This window comes from Hemitrygon akajei, chromosome 10, assembly GCF_048418815.1.
Source record: "Hemitrygon akajei chromosome 10, sHemAka1.3, whole genome shotgun sequence".
NCBI lineage: Eukaryota > Metazoa > Chordata > Chondrichthyes > Myliobatiformes > Dasyatidae > Hemitrygon > Hemitrygon akajei.
The window spans coordinates 126,760,039-126,786,905 of NC_133133.1; the positions used below are offsets into that span (position 1 = coordinate 126,760,039).

Below are 26,867 nucleotides of genomic sequence, written 5' to 3' on the forward strand. Positions count from 1 at the left end.
TTTTCTTGCCCCTTGACCTTTATCCCCCTAAACCCTTCTGATCCATGAACTTATCCAAATATCTTTTAAATGTAATTGTAGTTGCCTCTACCACTTCCTCTGGCAGCTCATTCATTATATTCACCAATTTCCATGTGAAAAGCTTGCCACTGTGATCTCTTTTAAATCCATCCCCATTCATTTGAAATCTATGCCCTCTAGTTTTAGACCACTGGAAAAAAAGTCTGAGACCATCCATATGCATTGATTATATAAACCTCCACAAGGTCACATCTCAGCCTCTTTCACTCTAGGAAAAGCAGTCTCAGCCTATCCAGTCTCTCCTCATAACTCAAGCCCTCCCGTCCACTAAAATCTTAGTGAATCTTGCAAAAGTGCATGCTTTCGATGTTTCTGAGTCACAGGGAGAGTTTTTCCTCCGTACTTCTCTCGAACACTTTAGAGAGCTTCTCCATCAAACATGGAGTCCAGCAAGGTCCCTCCCCCACTTTGTTTGGATGTTGCTTTACTGAATCCATCAGGAAGGATGTGGAAATGCGGGGGTGTTGGATGTTGGCAGTTATGATGCCAGGTTACTGGCCCCTCAATTGAAAGCCTCCTCCGAATGTGTTGTCAGAGCAGGTGGTGGAAGCAGATATGATAGCTATGTTTAATAGGCATTTAGATAGGCACATGAACAAGTTAGGATAGTGAAATATTAACCATGTGCATGCAGAAAGATGTATGAGTTTACTTTGGCATCATGGTAAACATTGACAATGGGATTGTTCGCAGTACTGTTGAGAAATGATCTGGTAGAGTTCAAAGTTCAATGCTAATTTATTATCAAAGTACATATACACTCAGAGGCCACTTCACACTTTTGTAGGTGAAAATGTTAATGAGAGAGGTCAGAGAAGAATGGCCAGATTGGTTCAAGCAGATCGGAAGGTGATAGTAACTCAAATAAGCATACATTGCAACAGTGGTGTGAAGAAGAGCATCTCTGATGTGGATGGGCTACAGCAGCAGAAGGCTACTTTATCAGGTTCAGGAGGTACCTAACAAAGTGGCCCCTGAATATATGTTACCATATATTACCTTGAGATTCATTTTCTTGCATATATTTACAGGGAAAAATACAACAGAATTTTACGAAAAACTATATATAAGCAGACAAAGACTGACAAACAATCAATGTACAAATGAAGACAAATGGTTCAAATAAAAATATGATTGAGAAATTGAGTTGTAAAGAGTCCTTGAAAGTGAGTCTGTAGGTCATGGAATCAGTTCAGAACAGGACTCACATGCCCAAGGACAGATGTTAATGCCAGAGAAATCTTACACCCCTGCACCATTTCTTCCCTTATTTTCAAAGAGCACGTGGAATGGCATTGCAGCAAAGCTAACCGATGAAGTGTTGGGAAAGGGGATAAGTGTGCATGGACACCCAATGACTGGCACAGACACAGTAGGAAAATGTCCCCCCCACCCCCAACGCGGCTGACTTTATGACTCACCTGAAACAAAGAGCGTTAGCCTCCGCACAGATGAGCAGGCCGGATGTTGAACTTCTTTTACTCAGATATTTACCACGATGATTTCCTTTTGGAAAACCATTGTAGCCTACTCCTACCTGTAAGACGAACATTTTTAGAACTGTTATGGGATAAGAGCAGGCCATTTCACTTTCAGTGGACTCATTCAGTTGGCACCATTTGCTACTCCTACTCTGAATCCCTCCAATACTTTCCATGTGGAGGGCCTGATAAATTACACCTCCATCTGTGGTCTGGCTGATGAGACCAAATCCTTTTTGGTAAATAAGTGTAACACCCTAGTTAAGATTTTTACTGCTATACTGAAGGTATTCCATTTTAGCGGTTCTGAAAGAGCAATCTGATTCAGTTGTCAGCTTGTTTGGGTTGAGCTAAGATAAGATGCTTGTTATTCAACAGGAACGTGCTGTCAGTGGAATTGGTAGAAGGTTCTGGAGAATACTGGGTTGAAAGGCTTTGTTGGTGGGAGCTGGAAGAAGACAGGAGGAAAAGGTGGCTGAGGATGCCGTCCCTGTTGCACAAGGTGCTATGTGCAGATGAATGGATTCAGAAGGAAGAACCAATACTTCTGTGGGAGACCCATTTGTTCGAGACAGATTTCGAGCGACATTTGTAAGGTGGTGTGTGTTTTCACGCAGACTGAAGGTCCAGCGCGTAACAGTCAAGTTCAAGATCAGCTCCAACTTAAGAGCACATTTGACTGTATAAGAGTAAGTGGCCCTTCTTGTTTTTTTCTTTCTTTCATTTAATAACTGTTTGCTTATATTAACATTCCTGAATATACTTTTGTTTAATTGTATGCAATGTACGATCTTGCTGGGGGCAGTAAATCACACAGCATTTACACAAACCAGGGTTTGGGTGGGTGAGAAATCCCAACCTCATGGATTTGGCGGGACCAAAGTTGTCAACACCCTATATGTACGAAGCCTTAGTAAGGTGGGTTTATCACCACGGAATCAATGGCTGTTAGTGAGGGGCTAACAAGCCACGTTTCCTGAGACGCTCAAGAAGAAAGGGGATACATAAGGATCTACACTTCACACATCAGAAAAAGGAGTAACTTCTCAAATGAGCAAAACTGATTCACATAAAGTACTCACAAAGCAATCTTTCTGGGAGATCAGTGCTCCTGCTCCATCGTCAGGACTATCTGAAACATAGAATTATTGGAGACCATGACTCAAAGCTGTAAAGATGAGTGCCTCTGATGTCACCAGACCATCAGATGCCCAGAAACAAAGTTGCACTTGGATCTATAGGAGCCCTGAATTCCCAGGAGGGCTTGCAACCACCAGGGTGCTAGGCAATCCTTTTTTATTAGTCTGCAAACAACTGGTGCTTACTGGATTCTTGCTTGCAGTGTCCATTGTGTGGTCCTCCAGTTTTCTACAGGGAGAGCCAGCTTGACATTATAAAACTCTTTAGTGAGTCACCAATGAGATCTTGGATCCCTAGCACAGAGACAGGCTCATCTTCCCACTCTGCCCATGCTGACCCATCTACACCAATTCCATTTCGCCTGCATTTGATCCATAGCCTTCGTTGTCTGGGTAGTGCAAATGCTTGATGCTCTTAAATGCTGTGAACCTCTTCTACTACCCACAGGTAGTATGTCAGGCCTTCCAACCTCCCTCTGAATGAAAAGAATCTGATGTTCTGCTGCAAGACATACTTAGCATAAATTTCCCAGGGAAAAGGAATCAAAAAAACTGGAGAACATCAGTTTAAGGTAAGAAGGGAAAGATTTAAAATGGACCTGAGGGGAAACTTCTACATGCAGAGGGTGGTGAGGATATGGAATGAGTTGCCAGAGGAAATGGTTGAGGCAGTGCAGTTAAAAAGACATTTGGGCAATTACATGGACTGGAAAGGTTTAGAAGGATATGAGTCAAAAGCAAGTAAGTGGGACTAACTCAGGAAGATACTTTGGTCAGCAAAGACATGTTCAGCTGAAGGGTCTATTCCTGTGCTGTATGACTTTTGACTCTACGTCTACCACTGCAGAGCTGGTATTATTGATTATGATAACGATCACTGCATTGTTATGTAACACCAGAGAAAATATACTCAACTAATTATCTCTGATAATCTCTGATAATTGTTGAATTTCCCCATGGGGATGAATAAAGTATCTATCTATCTATCTATCTATCTATCTATCTATCTGATATTTGGTCAAGCCTTTGGATTGCCATATTATAACATGTATCTACAGGTACTGGAGAGGAGAAACTGACTTATAAAATGAGATTTCAAGAAGTCTTGGAAAAGTGGTTAAAAGTCCTCCTATATTAACAAGCCATTGGAAAGATATTAAAAGTCCTTGTAAACAACAAGTTATTTGAGATCTGTTACAGCCACATGGAAGACTTCCATTAAAATCTCCAGTTATTGGGAAGAATTGAATGTACCTCCTCAGCCTGTAAAGTTAATTTTGCAACTAGCAACCAATTTAGTTCACAGCCCTGTTAATCTCAGGTAGCAACTTCCAGGTTAAACTTCTTTGCATTGAAGTACCACAACTGCTGTAATTTTTAGTGCTATAACAGTAAATACCAGCAGTTTTCCCATCATCACTACTGCAAACTTTATACCATTGGTAAAGGTAGTTAACAATGTGTGCTGAATTAAATTGGAGAGGAAAAACTTCACTCTTGATTCTTTTATCTTGTGGAATTATGAACATTTGTTAGTAGAAATAAGAAAGGACTGAAGATAGATTCAGGCATCCAACTTACTTGGAAACTTCAAAGAAAGTGAACAAGAAAGATCAATATATCGTGTGAAATAAAAACAGAAAATGCTGAGGATTCTCAGCAGTTCGAGCAGTATATCTGAATAGAGAAACAGAGTCAACATTTCAGGTCACTGACCCTTCTTCTCACTGGACAATCTTAAACCATTAATATACAGCTAAAAGTGGAAGGAGAGGAGAGAACAAATTGCCTGTGAAAGGATATAGTCATAAGGTCATAGAGTTTTACAGCACGTTTTATGGAGAGTGGTGAGTGCTTGGAATGAGCTGCTGGCGACGGTGGTGGAGGCTGATACATTAGGGTCTTTTAGGAGACTCCTGGATAGGTACATCGAGCTTAGAAGAATAGAGGGTTATGGGTAACCCTAGGTAATTTCTAAGGTAAGAACATGTTCGGCACATCTTTGTGGAACCAAAGGGCCTGTATTGTGCTGTAGGTTTTCTATCTTTCTATCCATATCCACTTTTTACCCATCTACACTAATCCCACGCCCATATTGAGACTGCACCTTTTTGTCTATTGTCTACTTCAGTGTCTTCCTAAATGCTTCTTTAAGATTGAGTTTGTATCTGATTCTACCACCTTTTTTGGTAACAAGTTCCAGACATCAATAACTTACTCCTCATATCCCTTTTAAAAAATCCTTCCTTAAATCTAAGCCTTTCTGTTTTTAATTATCTCTACCATAGAAAAAAGATGTTGGCTGTCTATTTGATTTATATGTCTTGTGTTCTTATATACCTCCACCAACTCACCTCTCAGTGTCCATGCTCCAGGAAAAATAAGCCCAACCTATCCAATCTGTCCCCATAACTAAAGTCCTTCAATTCAGGCAACATCCTTGGGAATCTGTCCTGCAGGATATATGGTAAGAGATGGAGCAAGGTCAATGAGAGTGGTAGGGGCATAATAAAGAAACAAAGTTAATCTAGGGAAGGTTTAAGTTGGGAGTTAATGGATTTAGTGCCTGAAATTTTGTTTTTTCCCCTCTCTCGCCCTTTACCTTGTCTCCTTGCAACAAATTTATCTAACTACTTGATAGAAGGTCATTGAATTAAAACATCAACTTTGTTTTCTGTTCTCCACACCTGCTGCCTGATCTGCTGAGAATTTCTGGCAGTTTTTGACCTTATTGCAGATTTCCAGTACACTGGGTGTGGACAACCATTTCAGTTTAAGAACTAGCATCAACCATCCACTCAATGGGCACACACAGAGTTACACAGGCAGGAATGCAGGGGAAGTGAGCTTTCCTTACCAGTTCTTGCAGCCAGAAGGAAGCACAGCTGCAGGGCATGTATATGCTTCTTCTCTTCATTTTCCTGAAGTTTACTGGGTTGTTCCCCTTCCGCATTATTAGCATGTGTCACTGAACTGTTTGTTTCAAAAGAGCCACAGGAACTGTTTATAAGTGCTCTATAACAATTATGTGCATTATTTAATTCGGAAGTGTATGTAGCTATATAATCTTTGTCTTTAAGATGTGATAAACCCAGAGCTTTCATGGTGTGATCTACCATGTCAATCTTGTCAAAAAACGACTCACATTTTATGGACTCTTTTGTTGGTATCACTCTTGCTTTTGGTGAAACCTTTTCCTTAATAGTATTTAAATCCAGTAACGGAATGCACATATCACAAATTACTCTAGCTTCAGGAAAGAGCTGACTAACACTGGTGAGGTTATTTTTCTGATCTCCTTGATTCTGATTATCCTGTTGTTCCAGGTTCGGCCAATAGCAAATGCGATCAACGCCACCTAAAGGAAAAGAGATAACTCAAGAGTTAAATGCAAATTCCAGGGCTCAATATGCTTGTGTTGAGAAGTCAATGAACCCAAAAGCCAATAAATACCAAAGACCTGATGAGCTGCATCCCAATTTTTTGAAGCAAGTGCCTTTGGAGACAGTGGATGCATTGGGTGTCATATTCCAAAATAAATGACTCCGGTGGATAGGAGGGGAGCAAATGTGACCAAAGGATTGAAAAAGAGAGGGAGAGAGGCAACTAGGATCAACTGAGCTGTAAAACTGAAGCAGCGATGGCGAAAATGTTGGAATTTCAATGAAAGGATGTGATATTGCTAATTTATGAAAGGGAAAATCATGTTGATTAATCTGTTAGATATTTTCATGGAAGCATCTGGTAGAGTAGATGCATCCTTCTGAAAATCTTTAGGGTTTCAGAAAGCCTTTGATAAGGTTTCATGCGTGACATTGGTGAGTAAGATTATAACATATAGAATTGGGACAGAGAATTGATTCAAAGAAAACAAAGTGTGGGAGCAAAGCTCAGTAAGACAGGCTGTGGCTCATCACAGGAAGGATGTGGAGACTGTGGGGAGGGTGCAGAAGAGGCTAACTAGGATGTTTCCTGGATTCAAGGGCATGAGATATAAGGAGAGCTTGGACAAACTTGGGTTGTTCTCCCTAGAGCATTGGAGACTGCGGGGAGACCTGTATGAGATTTTTTTTAAATCATGAGAGGTATAGATAGGGTAGACAGTCAGAATCTTTTCCCCAGAGCAGAGGTGTAAAACAGCAGGGGTTTATTGGGGGGGGGGGGGGAGGGAGAGAAGAGTTTAATAAAAGAGGCAGTTTTTTAATGCTGAAAGTGGTGGGTACCTGGAATGGGTTACCCAGGTAGTAGTGGAAGCAGGCAGTTTTAGTGGATTTTAAGAGGCTTTTAGATAGACGTGAACATGAAGCAAATGAGGGTTTGGATGATTCACAGTTGAACATTTTGTATAAATTGGCCTCGAGATTGGCGCGACATTATGGCCAAATGGCCTGTCCAGACTGTACTGTTCTATGCTCTATAATCAGTGGTTCACCACAGCAATCAGTGTCAGGTCTCAACTATAGTCAATCTTAAGCAATACACACAAAATACTGGAGGAACCCAGCTGGTCAGGCGGCATCTATGGGAAAGAATAAACAGCCGATGTTTTGGGACTGAGAAGGAAGGGGAAAGATCCTAGAATAAAAAAGGTGGGGGAGGGGAAACAAGCTAGTTGGAAGGTGATAGGCGAAACCAGGTGGGTGGGAAAGGTCAAGGGCTGGAGAAGAAAGAATCTGATAGGAGAGTACATAAGAACATAAGAAATAGGAGGAGGAGTCGGCCATCTGGCCTGTCAAGCCTGCTCCGTCATTCAATAAGATCATGGCTGATCTGGACATGGACTCATCTCCACCTACCTGCCTTTCCCCCATAATCCTTAATTACCCTACTATGTATAAATCTATCCAACCTTGTTTTAAATATATTTACTGAGGCAGCCTCCACTGCTTCATTGGGCAAAGAATTCCACAGATTCAGCACTCTCTGGGAAAAGCAGTTCCTCCTGGTTCTAGTTTCACCTACCAGTGGAAACACCTTTCCTACCTCTATCTTATATATCCCTTTCATAATTTTGTATGTTTCTATAAGATTTCCTTTCATTTTTCTGAATTCCAGTATGTACATTTCCAGGGGACTCAATCTCTCCTCATGGTCTAACCCCATCAAATCTGGAATCAAACTGGTGAGCCAGTATATCCTTCCTCAAGTAAGGAGACCAGAACTGTACACAATACTCCAGGTGTGGCCTCACCAGTACCTTGTACAGTTGCAGCATAACCTCTCTGCTATTAAATTCAATCCCTCTGCACAGCAGCATGCTGCAATTTTTTTACTATTTAAATAATAATCTGCTCTTTCACTTTTCCTTCCAAAGTGGATGACCTGGCATTTACCAACATTGTACTCCATCTGCCAGACTCTTGCCCACTTGCTTAACCTATCCACATCTCTCTGCAGACTCTCCGTATCTTCTGCACAATTTGCCTCTCCACTCAATTTAGTATCATCAGCAAACTTAGATACACTACACTTGGTCCCCTCTTCCAGATCGTTAAAGTATATTATGAACGGTTGCAGACTCAGCACTGACCCCTGCGGCACTTCTCTCACCATTGATTGCCAACCAGAGTAACACCCATGTATCCCAACTCACTGCTTTCTATTAGTTAACCCAACTTTTATCCATGCTAATACATCACCCCCAACTTTATGCATCCTTATCTTATGGATAAGTCTTTTATGTGGCACCTTATCGAATGTCTTTTAGAAATCCAAGTAAATAACATCCATCTCTTCCCCTCTATCCACTGCGCTCATTATATCCTCAAAGAACTTCAGTAAGTTTGCCAAATGGGACCTGCTGAATCCATGCTGCATCTGCCTAATGGATCCATTTCTTTCCAGATGCCTCAGTATTTCTTCTTAATGATAGTTTCAAGCATTTTCCCAACTACAGATGTTAAACTAACTGGCCTCTAGTTATGTGCCTTTTACCTACATCCTTTATTGAACAGTGGCGTGACATTCGCCGTCTTCCAATCTGCCAGAACCTGCCCAGAGTCCGGAGAGTTTTGGTAAATTATCACCAAAGTTGCTACTATAATTTCTGCCATTTTGTTTAGTACCCTGGGATGCATTTCATCAGGGCTAGGAGACTTATCTATCTTCAGGCTTACAAGTTTGCTCAGCACTACCTCTTTAGTGATAGTTATTGTATCGAGGTCCTCACCTCCCATCACATTCTGAACAACTCTCTTTGGCATATTAGGCGTGACCTCCACTGTGAAGACCAATACAAAATAATCATTCAAAGCCTCTGCCATTTCCTTACTACTTGGTATCAATTCCCCCTTCTCATCCTCCAAGTGACCTATGATTACTTTAGCCACTCTTTTCCACTTTACGTAATTATAAAAACTTTTACTATCCATTTTTATATTTTGTGTTAGTTTATTTTCATAATCTAGCTTCCCTTTCTTTATTTCCTGCTTAGTGGTTCTTTGTTGCTTTTTAAATTTTTCCCTACCTTCCAGGTTTTCACTACTCTTGGCAACTTTGTATGCACAAGCTTTTAGTTTGGTGCCTTCTTTTATTTCCTTAGTTATGCAAGGCTGGCTCTCTCCACCCTTATTGTCCTTGCTTTTAACTGGAATAACCTTTTGTTGACCACCATGTAAAATTTCTTTGAAAGTCTTCCACTGTTCCTCAATTGTTCCACCATATAGCCTGTGTTCCCAGTCTACACTAGCCAAATCCTCCCTCATCCAGTTGTAGTCTCCATTGTTTAGGCATAATACACTGGTTTTCGATTGAACTATTGCACCCTCCATTTGTATGAGAAACTCAATCATAATGTGATCACTCTTTCCAAGAGGATCTCTAATGACAAGATCACTAATTTGACCTGTCGCATTGCACAGGACCAGATCTAAGATAGTACATTCCCTTCTAGGTTCAGTGACATGCTGTTCAAGAAAGCCATTACAGATGCATTCTATGAAGTCCTCCTCAACACTGACTCAACCAACTTGATTCACCCAGTCTATGTGCAGGTTAAGGTCCTCCATGATAACTGCTGTTCCAATATTCAGATATTTCTCTTACTGCCTGTGCCACTGTAATGTTATTATTCGGTGGCCGATAGACAACTCCCACCAGCGATTTTTTTCCCTTAACTATTCCTAATCTCAACTCAGATGGATTCAACATACTGCTCCTTAGATCTTAAATCGTTTGTCTCTCACTATCGCCCTGATCTCATCTTTAGTAAAGAGCGCTACCCCACCTCCCTTACCTTCCTGCCTATCCTTCTGTATTAGCTGATATCCTTGGATATTTAATTCCCAATCCTCTCCACTCTGCAACCACATCTCTGCAAATCATATCCCTTTGTACTGATTTATGCCACACGTTCACTAACCTTGTTTCAAATACAATGGGCATTCAAATAAAGTGCCCTTACACTCATTGTGCTTTTAAAATCTTGTCATATTTTGCTCTTTTCCACTTGATTTTTCTACACTCCACTCTTACTTTTCTCTTTTGCTTTTCCTTTATCTTTATCCACACTTCTCTTTTTTACTTTATCCATACTTCTTCAATCTATTGAAGCCTCTTGCCTACTATTAAGTTTAAAGCCCTATCCACAGCCCTAGTTATGCAATTCGCTAGGATCCAGGTCCCACATAGTTCAGGTGGAGTCCGTCCCATTGGTGCAGCTCCCTCCTTCCCCAGTACTGGTGCCAATTTTCCATGAATTCAAACCCACTTCTCCCACACCATTCCTTGAGCTGTACATTTAACTCCCTAATCTTCCTGACCCTATGCCAATTTGTGCGTGGCTCAGGTTCCCACATTTTTGGTTCTGCTTTTCAATATAATCCCTAGCTGCTTAAATTCCCTCAGCAAAACTTCTCATTCTACTTATGTTGTTGGTACCCACATGGACCACAACAACTGGATCTTTCTCCTCCCTCTGCAAATTTCTCGCAGGTCAGTTAAGATGTCCCAAACCCAGGCACCAGGCAGGCAACACAGCCTTTGGGACATTCTATCCTTGTGACAGAGAACTCTCTCTATTCCTCTGACTATAGAGAATATAGTCCACTACTGTACAACTACCACTACATTTCTCTTTCTTCCCCCCTCTTGAATGGATCCTTGAACTACTGTGCCACAGTAAGGTTGCTCATCCTTCCTAAGTCCCCACTCTAATCCACACAGGGAACAAGAATCTCAGACCTGTTACACAAGCTCAAGGGCTGAGGCTCCTCCAGCACTGTCTCTTGGATCTCACTACCTGCCTCACTCGCAGTCACACCCTCTTGTCCCTGACCACAGACCGAATTTGAGGAGAGTGAACCATAGGAGAAAGGGACCCAAGGGGATTTCAATCTTGACTGATGGGACCAATGTAACATTATTAGTTTACTAATAACACAAATCTCAGTGAGGATGTGGGTTGTGATGATGATGCAAAGCTTGAAAGGAATACATGGATTTCTTGGGTGACGGAAGACCTGACTGACAGAAATCTGACTTTACACAAATTCTCCCATATACTTAAAGACTTTTCCAAGCTAGTAATAATAGTAGAAAAGTTAAGTGAACAAGGGCTTTTCCCTTTTGGAGCAATGGAGGAGGAGAAACAAAATTATATAAGATTATGAGATGCATAGATAGGGTGAAGAGCCTATCTTTTTCGCAGGCCAGCAATGACTAATAACAGAGGGCATCCATTTATTAGAGGTTTCAGAGGTAGTGTTCTTTTAAACATAGAGTGCTAAGTACTTGGAATGCATTGCTGGGGGTGGTGGTATATTAATCAAAATCACTGATATACAGCATAAAAAGAAGTGGTCCCAGCACCAACCCCTGTGGAACACCAGTAGTCATAGCAGCCAACCAAAACAGGATCCTCTACTTCCCACTTGCTGCCTCTTACCAATCAGCCAATGCTCTAACCATGATAGTAACTTTCCTATAATATCATGGGCTCTTAACTTGGTAAGCAGACTCAGGTGTGGCAACTTGTCAAAGGCCTTCTGGAAATCCAAATATACAACATTCACTGCTTCTCATCTATCTATCCTACTTGTAATCTCCTCAAAGAATTCCAACACATTTGTCAGGCAAGATTTTTTCTTAAGGAAACCATGCTGACTTTTATCTATTTTGTCCTGTGTCACCAAGAACTCCATAACCTTATCCTTAACAATTGGCTGCAACATCTTCCCAACCACTGAGGTCAGGCTAACCAGTCTATGATTTCCTTTCTGCTGCCTCCCTCCTTTCCTGAAGAGTTAAGCGACATTTGCAATTTTCCAGTCCTCTGGAACCAAGACAGTGTCCAATGATTCTTGAAAGATCATTTCTAATGCCTCCACAATCTCTACCGTTACCTCTTTCAGAACTTTCGGGTACAGTTCACCTGGTCTGGGTGACTTATGCACCCTTAGGTCTTTCAGCTTTTCGAGCACCTTTTCCCTTGTAATAGTAACTACACTCAGTTCTCTTCAACACATAGCACATGGCCAGTGTCTTCCACGGTGAAGACTGGTGCAAAATACTCATTTAGCTCATCTGTCATCTCCTTGTTTCTCATTAATGTTTTTCGGTCCTCATTTTCTAGTGGTCCTATATCCAAACCTTCGTGAAAACAAACCTTCACGAAGATCTGCTGGTCAAATTACGTGACCTTGGCTTGCTAAGGGGAACAGGCCTACAATCCTCGAAGTCGCCTGAAGCTGGTAGCCAGAGATGGAGACGCCGTAAGCAATGTGCGAGGAAGCGGAAGCAAGGCAAGCAGGCAGGGGTCCGTGCCAGGCAAAAAGCAAACCCTAGCCGGCCGGCTCTCCCGTCCATTCTACTCTCCAATGTCCGCTCCCTAGACAATAAATTGGACTACATCCGACTCCCAACAAAATACTCGGCGGGAGTACAGAGTCTGCTGTGCGTATGTTTTTATAGAGACGTGGCTCACTGATGGAATTTCGGACGCTGCCGTTCAGCTGGACGGGCTCACCTTGTTTCGAGGGGACAGGGATGCAGCTCTCTCCAGTAAGACTCGTGGTGGTGGCTTGTGTGTTTACATCAACATGGAATGGTGTAAGAACTCTGTGCTGGTTTCTAGATACTGCTCATCGCTAGTGGAGTTCGTGGCTGTTAGATGCAGACCATTTTATTTGCCACAGGAATTCACCTCTGTCCTTATATTCGGTGTGTACGTTCCCCCCAGCGCTAATGCCAAGCAAGCACTCTGTGAGCTATACGGGGTTATTAGCGAACTGCAGAACGCACACCCTGATGGACTGTTTATTGTCGTCGGTGATTTTAACCATGCGAACCTGAAGTCAGTGCTCCCCAAATTCCATCAGTATGTGGACTTTGCAACAAGGGGGGAGAGCGCGTTGGACCTGGTTTACACAAACATCCCCGACGTGTACCGGGCAGAGCCCTGCCCCCACCTCGGTTACTCAGACCACATCTCTGTTATGCTAATCCCAGCATACAGACTGCTCGCCAGGCGCTCCAGACCAGTTCAGAAGCAGGTGAAAACCTGGCCAGCAGGAGCCATCTCTGCTCTTCAAGACTGCTTTGAGAACACTGACTGGCACATGTTCAGGGAGGCTGCAACCGATGGCGACTCTACCAACTTAGAGGAGTACACAGCATCAGTGACCAGCTACATCAGCAAGTGCATTGATGATGTTACTCTGTCCAAGACCATCACTATACACGCTAACCAGAAGCCATGGATGACCGCGGAGGTGTGGGCACTGCTGAGGACCCGTGACTCCGCCTTCAGAGCAGACAACAAGTCAGCCCTAACAACAGCAAGGGCCAAACTGTCCCAGGCCATCAGAGGGGCAAAGTGTGCACACACCCAGCGAATCCACAGCCACTTCCAGGACAGCGGCAACACGCAGCGCATGTGGAAGGATTTCTAGGACATCACCAATTACAGGACATCACCTACTGTGCGGGTGATGCCTCCCTCCCAGATGCACTGAATAACTACGCACATTTTGAGGTGGAAAATGATGTGGCGGTGAGGAAGTCCACCCCTCCTACAAATGACCAGGTGCTGTGTCTCACCGTGGCCGATGTGAGAAGAACCCTGTGCAGGGTCAACCCACGGAAGGCTGCTGGACCAGACAACATTCCTGTAGAGTGCTCAGAGGACGTGCAGACCAGCTAGCAGATGTTCTCACTGACATTTTCAACATCTCCCTGAGCAGTGCCACCATTCCAACGTGCTTTAAGGCCACCACCATTGTCCCCATGCCGAAGAAGTCTTCAGTGTCCTGCCTAAATGACTACCGTCCCATTGCACTCACATCCATCGTCATGAAGTGTTTCGAGAGGCTTGTCATGAGGCACATCAAGACCCTGCTGCCCCCCTCACTGGACCCCCTGCAGTTTGCGTACCGTCCCAACCGCTCAACAGACAACGCCATTGCCATCACCCTCAACCTGGCCCTAACCCACCTGGACTAAAAAGACACATACGTTCGAATGCTGTTCATAGACTTCAGTTCAGCATTCAACACAATCATCCCTCAGAAATTGATTGGAAAGCTGAGCCTACTGGGCCTGAACACCTTCCTCTGCAACTGGATCCTAGACTTTCTGACTGGGAGACCTCAGTCAGTCCGGATCAGGAGCAGCATCTCCAACACCATCACAGTGAGCACGGGGACCCCCCCAGGACTGTGTGCTCAGTCCACTGCTGTTCACTCTGCTGACCCACGACTGTGCTGCAACACACAGCTCGAACCACATCATCAAGTTTGCCGATGACACGACCATGGTAGGTCTCATCAGCAAGAACAATGAGTCAGCTTACAGAGTAGAGGTGCAGCAGCTAACGGACTGGTGCAGAGTCAACAACCTGTCTCTGAATGTGAACAAAACAAAAGAGATGGTTGTTGACTTCAGGAGGGCACGGACCGACCACTCCCCGCTGAACATCGATGGCTCCTTGGTAGAGATCATTAAGGGCACCAAATTTTTTGGTGTTCACCTGGCGGAGAATCTCACCTGTTCCCTCAACACCAGCTCCATAGCAAAAAAAGCCCAGCAGCGTCTCTACTTTCTGCGAAGGCTGAGGAAAGTCCATCTCCCACCCCCCATCCTCATCACATTCTACAGGGGTTGTATTGAGAGCATCCTGAGCAGCTGTGTCATTGCCTGATTCAGAAATTGCACCATCTCGGATTGTAAGACCCTGCAGCGGATAGTGAGGTCAGCTGAGAAGATCATCAGTGTCTCTCTTCCTGCCATTACGGACATTTACACTACACGCTGCATCCGCAAAGCAAACAGCATTATGAAGGACCCCATGCACCCCTCATACAAACTCTTCTCCCTCCTGCCGTCTGGGAAAAGGCACCGAAGCATTTGGGCTCTATGTAACAGTTTCTTCCCCCAAGTTATCAGACTCCTCAATACCCAGAGCCTGGACTGACACCTTACTGCCCTATTGTCTTGTTTATTATTTATTGTAATGTCTGCACTGTTTTGTGCACTTTATGCAGTCCTGGGTAGGTCTGTAGTCTAGTGTAGTTTTTTTTTTCTCTGTGTTGTTTTTTACGTAGTTCAGTCTAGTTTTTGTACTGTGTCATGTAACACCATGGTCCTGAGAAAACGTTGTCTCATTTTTACTATGTACTGTACCAGCAGTTATGGTCGAAATGACAATAAAAAGTGACTTGACTTGACTTGACACTTTCATCTCTTTTTTATATATATTCTTGTGAAAGCTTTTTCTATCCACCTTGATATTGTTTGCTAGCTTGCTGTCATACTTAATCTTTTTCCTTCCAATGATTCTTTTAGTTGCTTTCTGTAGGTTTATAAAAGCTTCCCAAATCTCGATCTTCCTGCCAATTTTTGCTTTGTTGTATGCCCTCTTTTGCTTTTATGTTAACTTTGACTTCCCTTGTCAGCCACAGTTGTATTATTTTGCCATTGGAGTATTTTGTTGTTTTTGGAATACATCTATCCTGCACCTTCCTCATTTTTCCTAGAAACTCAAGTCATTGCTGTTCTGCTATCATCCCTGCCAGCATCTCCTTTCAACTTACTGTGGCCAACTCCTCTTTCATACACTGTAATTGCCTTTACTCCACTGAAATACTGCTACGTCAGACTTTACTTTTCTTCAAGTTGAACTCAATCATATTGTGATCACTGTCTCCTGAGGATTCCTTTATCTTAAGCTCCCTAATCGCCCCTGATTCATTACATAACACCTAATCCAGTATAGCTTGTCTCTTAGTAGACTCAATGACAAGCTGATCTAAAAAGCCATCTTGTAGACATGCAACAAATTCACCCTCTTGAGATCCATCACCAACCTGATTTTTCCCAATCTACCTGCATGTTAAAATCTCCCATGAATATCATAACATTGCCCTTTTGACATGCCTTTTCTGTTTCCCGTTGCATTCTGTAGACCACTTCCCAGCTACTGTTTGAAGGTCTGCTTCACTGCCTTCAGGGTCCTTTTACCCTTGCAGTATCTTAATTCAACCCACAAGGATTCGACATCTTCTGATCCTATGTCACATTTTTCTAATGATTTGATGCCATTCTTTACCAGCAGAGCCACACTACCCCCTGTGCCTACCTTCCTATCCCTCCGATACAATGTGTAACCTTGGACATTCAGCTGCCAACTACAACCATCCTTCAGCCACGATTCAGTGATGGCCACAACATCATACTCAACAATCTGTATAAGTGCAACAAGATCATTCACCTAATTTCTTATACTCGTGCACTGAGATATAATACTTTGACTACTGTATTTGCTACCCTTTTTAATTTTGCATCCCTAGTGCACTGATACTCACCCTGCTGGCTGCAATTTTGTCCTATCATCTGCCTGCCCTTCCAGACAGCTGGATTGCATGTTAACTTTGCTTTCTTACCATCCATTCTGTTCAGTCCCTTCACTCCAGTTCCCATCCCCTGTCAAATTAGTTTAAACAACTCTAACAAACCTGCCTGAGAGAACATTAGTCTCTATTGGGTTCAGGTACAACCCGTCCCTTTTGTACATGTCATACCTCCCTCAGAAGAGATACTAATGATCCAAGACACTGAAGTCCTGCTCCCGTACCAGCTTCTCACCCACGCTTTTATCTGCCAAATAATTCTGTTTCTACCCTCACTGGCGCGTGGCACAGGTAACAATCTAGAAATTACTACCCTGGAGGTCCTGCCTCTCAGCTTTCTGCCTAGCTCCCTAAATTCTCTCTTCCGGACCTCTTTGCTTTTCCTTCCTATGTTGTTGGTACCAATATGTACCAAGACATCCGGCTGCACCACCTCCACCTCCAAAATGCTGTGGACGTGATCCGAGATGTCCCTGACCCTGGCACCTGGGAGGCAATATACCATCTGGGTGTCCCATTCACATCCACAGAATCTCCTGGCTATTCCACTGATTATAGAGTCCCCTATCACTACGCCTCCCCTCTTCTACCCCTTTCCCTTCTGCACCACAGACCCATACTCAGTGCCAGTAACCTGGTCTCCGTGGCATTTCCCTGGGAGGTCATCCCCCATAACAGTATCCAAAACGGTATATTTATTATTGAGTGACTCTGATGGGCACATGGATGAAAGAAAACTGGAGGGCTTTGAGCTGTGTTGGAGGGAAGTGTTAGATTGATCATGGAGTCGCTAATTCTGTATGTATTTCATTAGTTAAATAATAGGTAGTGTTAGGGTAATTATTTGATGAAATAGAAGCTTATCGTAAGTGTATGCTGATATGATACATACAGTAGTTTTGGAGAATGGAACTTCTGACTAACTGCTTATTGCTTGTGTAGGCAAACTGGTGAGTGGGTAACAAGTTGGTAGATGGGGCACAATGGAGACAAGGGTGTGTGCATCCACTTTAGTAGAGAAAGCATATATGGAGACAGAAGAGGATGCAAATGCTGGAATCTAGAGCAACACACAACCTGGTGGAGGAACTCAGCAGTCCAAGCAGCAACAATGAGAGGAAAAGGTCTGTTTATGTTTCAAGTCAAAACTGTGCATAAGGACTGAGTGTAGAGAGGTACGATAGCTGGTGTAAAGAGGAGAAGGGGAGTGGTGAGAGAAAGGAGTCCGAGGTGACTGGTTGCGTGAGGAGGGGTGGGTAGTGCCAGGTTGGGGAGGTGAGGGGTGTAGGGTTGGGAGACAGTGGCAGATGGATGATAGATGAAGGCAGACAGAGGATAAGAGATCAAAAAGGGTAAAGGAGGTAAAAACATGGAGCAAGGTTAAGGTTGAGTGTGAAGATAGGAAGCAGCTGCTCGTGTGAGGGAAGCAGGAATGCATATCTCTTCCACAGATGGACTCTGGTACAAAAAGGAGGAGAGAATGGAAACCATTAGGGGAGAGGTGAATGGCAGTTGGAGCCAGGTGGGGGTACCTATGAGTAACTGTGCATGTATCATAGGTGGATAGAACCAGATGGGGAGGGAGATGTAGATGGGTGAAGGGAGACAGGGGGTTATTTAAGGGAAATTGGACAAAAATGGCTAAGGAGGATTAGAGGGGGTGGGTGGGGGCAGGGTGAGGGGAAATTTAAAAAAAAGGGGTTATCTAAACTTGGAAAACTCAATGTACATGCTATTTTGTTGTATACTCTCCAGGCACCAATATGGTGTGGAGTTTCTCCTTTCCACTTGGACCACAAGGGAAAGGACCTGTGACCAGCTCATAAGGATTTGTTTATGCCAATGACAACATTTGCCCCTCCAAACAAATGTGCCGAAGAGTATTTTCAGCAGTTTCCTTCCTTGTGGACCAGATCAGTCACCCAAATAAGCACTTCCTTACGATTACATGGCACAGAATTTATCTTGTAATCATACTTCACTAAACTTCATCCCAGATATGCTAGACTCAGAAAGTGGTTAAAGATTTCTACAAGGCAGTTCAGCTGAAATTGTAAGATTACCTTGGCTGTGTGTGTAATTCCAAGAGAGACATAGCAAAGAAACAGGTCCTTCAGTCCAGCAAGTCTGTACTGTCCATTAACCATCCATTTACACTCCATGAGCAGTAATGCCCTGTTTTTCATTCTCCCTACATTCCCATCAACTCTGCTCAGATTCTGCCTCTCACTTACACACTTAGACATGCTGATTAATTGCAAAATGTATCCATAGCACCTGCATCTCGAGGTGGAACAATGTGTTTGGTTGCCGGAGATGGTATTCTCCTCTGATACTGGGAATACTGCTTCCCCTCATCCCCACATGTTAGAGTGAACATTGGATAATCTCAGCTACTACAATTACACAGACAGATTGGAGAAGCTGAGATGATTTTCAGACTAAATAAGTGATTTGGGAGAAGTGTGCAAAGTCCATAGTGGTCAGGACCAAGTGAATAAAGAGGAACGGTTTCCATGAACAGAAGTGCCAAAGACCAGGTGTAAGGTGATTTGCAAAAGAACACAAACAGAAACCAGTGACACTGATCTACACCTTGCTGTCTGAAAGGGTGACAGAAGTACATTTAATCCTGGATTTCAGTGCACTTACATTATAACATCCACCCAACTCAATTATTTATTTCACATTGTCCCTGGGCACTAACTCATAGCACCTATCTCCTCTTTTCAATCTATTGTAGTCTGAGTGTATTTCCCCTCAAAAGTATGCTCTAGTGCTTTCATTGTCTACTCCAACTTTACTACCATAGATTCTAATCCTTTTACTGAGTCCTTTTTTGCCAGCTCTGATCTCTCGGTCATCTGTTCTGTTCCTCTACTATGACCCTTTCCTCATTGTCTCTTCCTGCTGCTGTGGGCTTGACCCTGAGCCTTTCTTCCCTTTTGCAGTGTCTCTCACTGTGTCTGCCTACTTTTGCATTGTTTCAACACTTTTCCCATGGGCATTAACCCTCTGTTCATGTTTCCAATTCCCTCTGTATGCATCCTATGATGATACCATATCAAGAAAGTTTCTAACTGGCTTCCTCATCACTGTAGGAAAGCACCAGCTAGATATCCCATTACTCCAGACATACCTTGAATGAGTAGTTTTGCACAGATGATGCAGGGGTACCTAGATAAGTAGACCGTACAACCCTGCAGAGACCTCGGAGAGGATATCAGCACCTGCTCCACAGCATGAAGCCCATTCCTGGAGCACTCAATGGCAACTATATGATTGCTTTCTGTGGTGTTCAGGATAGCAATGCCTGTTTTCAAAAACTGAAATTAAAACAAAAGTTCAGAGGATTTATTGTCTTCAACTGAGCTTTATTTATGTCTTCTTCTTAAGAGTATAAGGAGGTTGTTTTTAACCCATCTGGTCCAGGCATGTACACACTAAAAGCCAAGCATAGAAGGCTAAGGAACTTTGGCATGCTCCCATTGACCTGCACCAACTTTTACAGAAACATCATAGAAAGTATCCTGTCTGAATGCAGCATAACTTGGTATGGCAACTGCCCTGCCTATGGTTGCAAGAGTTATGAACACAGCTCAGCACATCATGGAAATTAGTCTCCCCTCTATGGACTCTATCTGCACTTTCTGATGCCTTGGGAAGGCAGCCAAAGTAATCAAAACCCACTTCCATTGCAGATGTTCTCACTTTTCCCACCCCTCCCATCAAGCAGAAGATACAAAAACCTGAGAACACAAACCAATAGACTCAAATAAAGTTTCAATCCCAGTGTTATAAGCTCTTGAATTGACCTCTTATGATAATGATAATCTTTTGATTTCTCTTCAGGACCCTCACACCTTATTGCCTGTCTGCAATGCATTTTCTTTGTAACAGTAATTGTTTTCACTAAAAACAGAACTGCATTCTGTTTTTAGCTTTTCTACTACCTGAAATGAATCTTCCTGTATGGTAAGCAAAATTTTTTACTCTATCTCTACCATTTGGTTTATCCTGGCTCACAGAATGATCTTATTTCCAACTCCACCCCTTTAACTGTCACCGGGAACTCAAGAGTCAGTGCAGGACCTTCATTCTATATTGACTAGCAGGAGGGCACATAGGACAGCTGTATTGTCCCAGGGCAGGTCTCAGTACATGTGATCTGTGGTATAAAGGAGGGGTGGGGGAGTCTCGTTGCTTGAAAAAGGTCCACATCATAATTTTCTATAACTTGAGGCCACACCATTTGGGCATACATCATGACTTGTGAGTTGAAAACAAATTATTTTACGTTAATTTATTTACTTCTGTGCACAAAGATTCTGTAAGAATGAATTTTATTCCATATGTCAAATTTGTGAATTCTATAAGGGCAGATTTCCGCTACCTAAATTGTGGTGATGTGAGTGTGGGGCCTGTATAATGAATCTTGAGGTCTGCCCAGATCTGAGTGTTTGACAATGTAGGAAGAGTTTTGTTCTGAGTCTGAACTTTTGCCAGATAAGTTATAGCAGAGGCCTGTCTCAGAGCCCTATAGCTAGTGCTCACCAGCCTTGGCCCACCATAGACCCAGGACTTAAGAACATTATTGGATTGAGTATGTGTCTTGATCCAAGACAATATCCAGCTGTGGACCTGGTGCCCAGTACTGGAGTGGCAATAGGTGGCAGTGGATCAGAACAGAAACAGGCCTTTTGTCCCCTTTAGTCTATGCCGGCCTGGTATTCTGCCTAGTCTCATCTACCTGCACAAAGACCATAGCCCTTCAAGCCTCCCTCATCCATGTACTTACCCAAACTTCTCTAATGTTACAATTTAACCAACTCTACATCTTCTGCTGACAGCTTAACTTCACGGCTCTATCTACCTGTGATGCCATTTTCCGGAGATTATGGATCTGAATTCTCAGGTCCCTTTGTTCTACCACACATCTCAGTGCCCTAATGTTCACTGTACAAGTCTTACCCTTGTTGTCATCCCAAAATGAAAAATGTCACGTGTTTACATTAAATTCCATCTGCTATTTTTCAGCCCATTTAGACCATAAGACCACAAGACACAGGAGCAAAATTAGGCTACTCAGCCCATCGAGTCTGCTCCACCATTCCATCATGACTGATTTAATATTCCCCTCAACCACATTCTCCTGCCTTCTCCCTGTAATTTTGATGCCCTGACCTATCAACCTATCAACCTCTGCTTTAAATAGACTCAAATGACTTGGCCTCCACAGCCATCCGTGGGAATAATTCTATAGATTCACCATGCTCTGGCTAATGAAATTCCTCCTCATCTTTGTTCTAAAGGGATAAATCTTTGTACTTTGAGGCAGTGCTCTCAGGTCCTAGACTCACCCACTATAGGAAACATCCTCTCCACATCCACTCTATCTAGGCCTTTCAATATTTGATAGATTTCGATGAGACCCCTGCTCATTCTTCTAAACTCCAATGAGTACAGGCTCAGAGCCATCAAATACTCCTCATATTAACCCTTCCATTCCCAGAATAATTTTCCTGAACCTTCTCTGGACCCTCTCTTACCTGGCCAGCACATCTTTTACCCAGCTGATCCAGATCATTTTACAAGTTTTGATAGTTTTCCTCATGTGTAAAGTGACTCATTTGATTCTAAATGCCTATACCTGATACGAGCCTCCTTTTTCTTTATCAGGGCCTCAATATTTCTCAATAACCAAAGTTTCTTAAACCCATTAGCCTTATCTTTTATACTAACAGGAACATACAGATTCTGTACTCTCAATTTTTCCCTATCGAAAGCCTCTCATTTGTCAAGCAACCCTTTGATGGAAAACAGCTTATCCCAATCTATGCCTGCCATGTCCCTTTGCATGCAAACAAAATTGGCATTCCTCCAGTTTATAATTTCAACCTGAGAACCATTCCTATTCTCCATGATTATCTTCAAACTAAAGGAATTTTGATCACTAAATCCACAGTTTTCCCCTACATTCACTCGTGTCACCTCCTCTGTCACATTCTTTAAGCACTCTCTCTAGTTGGTACCTGGAAAAGAACAGTGCCATGAAAGTCACCTCTTTACATGTCTAACATTTCTTGTTCCCACATTCATACCTCTTGTTCAAAGACACATCTCCCAATACTTGGAAAAGAGATGTGGACACAGGTTTGTCAATGTGGCAAATGAAGGAAGGGGAGTGAGTGGGGGAGCAAGGTGGGAGGGAAGGTCAGTGACTGAGAATCATACACATGCTGCAATTAATAAACTTTGCATTCTTGACCTTTCCACCAAAGGGAACTCTTTGTAGGGTCATTCAGGAATTTATCACTAGCATGAAAAGATGAATGTGTGGGACATTACGATGGAAGGGAACTGTTTTCAGCTAGTCAGTGCTGTTGTATTTTGCCTCAAAGGCAACAGTTTAAAAAGAGCTGGGTAGAATAACCACTGAAGTAGGTAATATGATTACTTGAATAAAGTTAAACAGATTGTTTAAAATCTGTAACGTATGCACTACATGGCAAAAGGGATGCAGAGATTTTGGTCACGTGTACAGCTGGTCGGAGTCAGAAGAGACCTGCCGAGCAGTAGTGTCTGCACTGGTGTTCTGTACATCAAGCTGTAGATCCAACCGGTGAGTACAGCTGATGAGCGGATCCTGGGTGAAGGACTTCAGCCCTCTGCATAACTGGGAGCGCTCTCAGACCGCGTGAATCTGACAGGAAAATTTAGTCGGCGTTCTGAAACTCCTGAATGGTCCAACAAAGAATTCCCTTTGGTGGAAAGGCCAAGAACCCAAAATTTATTAATTGTGGCATGTGTACGATTTGGAAGTTACTCCTTAACATGAAAATGCATAAACACTTGAAGAGAAATATGAGTCGCAAGGGAAAACAGCCAGGGAAAGAGATCAATTGGATTGTGATTACGTTGTGATGGTATAGAGCCAAAAAGTCAGTGCTCTCAAACGAGGACTTGGAGACTTCCAACATTTCCATTTTTTGGATTGTGAGGCCTAAGAGCCTAAGGGAGAAATTACGCCACAGCAATGATGAATGGTTGGGATGGTGGAATGTGTAAGTTTCCCCAGATTCTAGGTTTGTCCCAGTCATTTGGGAGGGTTGACATGTAACATTGTTTTTCATTAAGCTAGGTTGTGTAAACATGGGAAGATGGAGAAATGGCTGGAGTTCATTGTTAAGAAAGTGGTAACTGTGCACCCAAAACACTCAGAGGGAACCTGGTGTTTTGAAGAATATATAGAGAGAAAAATGGAACCAGTAGACATGGCATATCAGACTGTCATGGTATGAACCACTTCTGCTTCTATCCCTTGTATTATCAAAGTACTTACTTTGCCATTTCCTTCTGGTGCCTCACATAAAGGAGATCTTTCCATATGCAAAGCCAGAAACATCATCAGGTTTTCCTTCTCTGGCAAGCGGCAATTGGTACCTACATCTAACCAAAGAGACAGAGTAAAATCTCATTCTGAGAGGCCACATTCACCTCTCTGAACACCTATTTATTCCTCAAAAAATATTGCACTAACAGTTGTGACAGATAATATAAACTGATGAGGGTCCCAGGCAGAGAGTGCTGAGACCACTCATTCTGTCACTCACTTGACAAAGCAAACAAAAAGGTCTGTCCTTGAATACGCCAATCAAGGTTATATTTCCTTTAATTGCAACATTGCATTTACTGTTTTAATTTTATTTTGATTCATTGAGATAATTTGTCTTAAAATGAACTGAAATAGAAATTGTTGAACATATTCAGCAGGCCAGGTGGAGTTGTTGGAGAAAGGAGCAGTTAGCATCTGGGGCTGCTGACTCACACTGAGTTTATCTTGAAATCTGCGCTCTGCTCTATTTCCCTACTTGGTCTCTTTACTTTGCACAACCTTTCTTCAGCCCTTTCAAGAAAACATGCTCACTGAACCACTTAAAGCAGCAGCTTGATGAGTGCAATTAAGTTGAATATATTGTGAGTATTTGTGTAAGACTGAATATCAGGCACTGAACACGGGACCAGCTTGAAGCCCATTTTCTCTTCAGCTGAAGAGTCATAATATATTAATTTACAGATAACTTATTGAAATGTTTCATTGCAAAATGACTTGAATGATAAAATCCAAAATATGCATTCATGTGAATCAGGGAGATGGTTATTATTCTTTCCTATGAAATGCTTAAGAAAAATTCAGAATAGCTTTAATATTCCTTTCTCTCCTACCTCAAACATCAGCTCTGTAAACAGGCAGAAGGGCAACCTTCTGATGAAATTCTGATCATCTTAAGAATTGATATTAACTTGGGATACTGCAGTTCACTTGTCACCTCAGTTTCATTTAAAAGCTCCTCAGCTTTACTTGGTTCTGTGACCTTCTACCATTGCTCGCTGTGATTGGGTCAGTACTCAGATCTTTAAAACAGACGGTCAAAAACCAGCAGGAAAAAAGCCTTGTTCTTGTGCACAAAGATTGGCAAGGCAAGATATTTATTCCTTGGAGCATTGGAGATTGATCCTCAGAAAGAAGTGACATAGGATCTAAAGATGTCGAATTAAGTGTAAAAAAGCCTTAATGGAGTTATATACAGGTCACTGAGCCAGGAAGTGGGGTGCAAATTCCATGTAAATGCATGCATAGAAAATGCATGTAAAAAGGGCAGTGTTACAATAGTCATGGGGATTTCAATATGCAGATAGATTGTGGAAAACAGGTTAGTGCTTGATCCTAAGAAAATGGATTTGTGAGATAGCTTTTTTGAGCAGCTTGTGGCTGTGCCCACTGGAAGAAAAAAGGCAAGTGTGAATTGGGTGTTGTATGATGAACCAGATTTGATTAGGGAGCTTAAGGTAAAGGAATATCAGGATATATTGATCAAAATATGATAAAATTCACCCTACAGTGTGAGAGGAAAAGCTAAATTCAGGTGTATCAATATTTAAGCGAAGGGAGTTACAGAGGCATGAGCTCTGGCTAAAGGTGTTTGGAAGGGGACATTAGCAGAAGTGAGTGCAGTCGCTCTTACTAAAGAGGTGTATGGAAAGCTGAAAGATCTAAAGGTAGATAAGCCACATGGACCAGACAGACTACACCCCAGGATGCTGAAGGAAGTAGCTGAAGAGATTGTGAGGGCATTAGTAGTGATCTCTCAAGAATCACTAGATTCTGGAATAATTCCAGAGTATTGGAAAATTGCAAGTGTCTCTCCACTCTTTAAGAAGGAAGGAAGGTAACAGGCTAGTTATCCTGACTTCAGTGGGTGGCAAGACATTAGACTTCATTATTAAGAAAGAGGTTTCAGGATACTTGGAGGCACATGATAAAATAAGCCGAAGTCAGCATAGTTTCCTTAAGGAGCAATCTTGTCTGACAAATCAGTGGAATTCTTTGAAGAAATAACAGGCACAATAGACAAATCAGTGGGTGTGATTGAACTTAGATTTTCAGGAGGCCTTCAAAAAGCCTCATGAAGCTGCTAAACAAGATAGAATCATGGATAGACGATTGGCTGACTGGCAGGAGGCAAAGAGTGGGAATAAAGAGGGCTTTTTCTGGTTGGCTCCAGTGACTAGTGGTGATCCACAGGGGTCGGCATTGGGACCATTTTTTTAATATGTTGTATGTCAGTGATCTGGATGATTGGATTGATGACTTTGTAGCCAAGTTTGCGTTTGATATAAAGATGGATGGAGGGGCAGGCAGTGTTGAGGAAGCAGGGAATCTGCAGAGGGACTTGGACAGATTAGGAGAATATGCAAAGAAGTGGCAGATAGAATACAGTGTAGGGAAGTGTATGATTATGAATTTTGGTAGAAGGTATAAAGACTTCGACTATTTTCTAAATTAGGAACAAATTCAACAATAGGCAGAGTGAAAGGAATTGTGAGTCCTTGTGTAGGATTCACTAAAACTTGCAGGTTGAGTTGGTAGTGAGGAAGGGAAATTTCGTTTTGAGAGGACAAGCATATAAAAGCAATAATGTAATGCTGAAGCTTTATAAGGCATTGATAAGACCACGCTTGGAGTAATGTAAGCAGTTTTGGGGCTCCTTCTCTAAGAAAGGATGTGCTGCCAGTGGAGGGGATCCAGATGAAGTCCATGAGAATACTCCCAGGAATGAAATGAGGACTGTTTGATGGCTATGGCCTGTACTCATTGGAGTTTAAAAGAATAAGCAGGGATCTCATTGAAACCTATTGAATACTGAAAGGCCTAGTTAAACTAGATGTGGAGAGGATGTTTCCAATAGTAGGAGAGTCCAAAAGCAGAGGGCACAGCTTCAGAATAGAAGGATGTCCTTTTAGGACAGAGATGAGGATGA

At 42.6% G+C, this 26,867-nt stretch overlaps 1 protein-coding gene across 1 annotated transcript in view; it reads right to left on the reverse strand.

Annotated features, from left to right (window-relative positions):
- Positions 1-26,867, reverse strand: part of LOC140734666 (uncharacterized) — a 97,042-nt gene that overhangs the window by 18,739 nt on the left and 51,436 nt on the right. The window contains exons 13-17 of the mRNA XM_073058924.1: positions 23,888-23,994; positions 19,685-19,871; positions 5,559-6,059; positions 2,645-2,694; positions 1,503-1,618 (exon numbers count right to left, since the gene is read on the reverse strand). Coding sequence (XP_072915025.1) covers positions 1,503-1,618; positions 2,645-2,694; positions 5,559-6,059; positions 19,685-19,871; positions 23,888-23,994 — 961 coding nt within the window. The remainder of the gene's footprint in view (positions 1-1,502; positions 1,619-2,644; positions 2,695-5,558; positions 6,060-19,684; positions 19,872-23,887; positions 23,995-26,867) is intronic.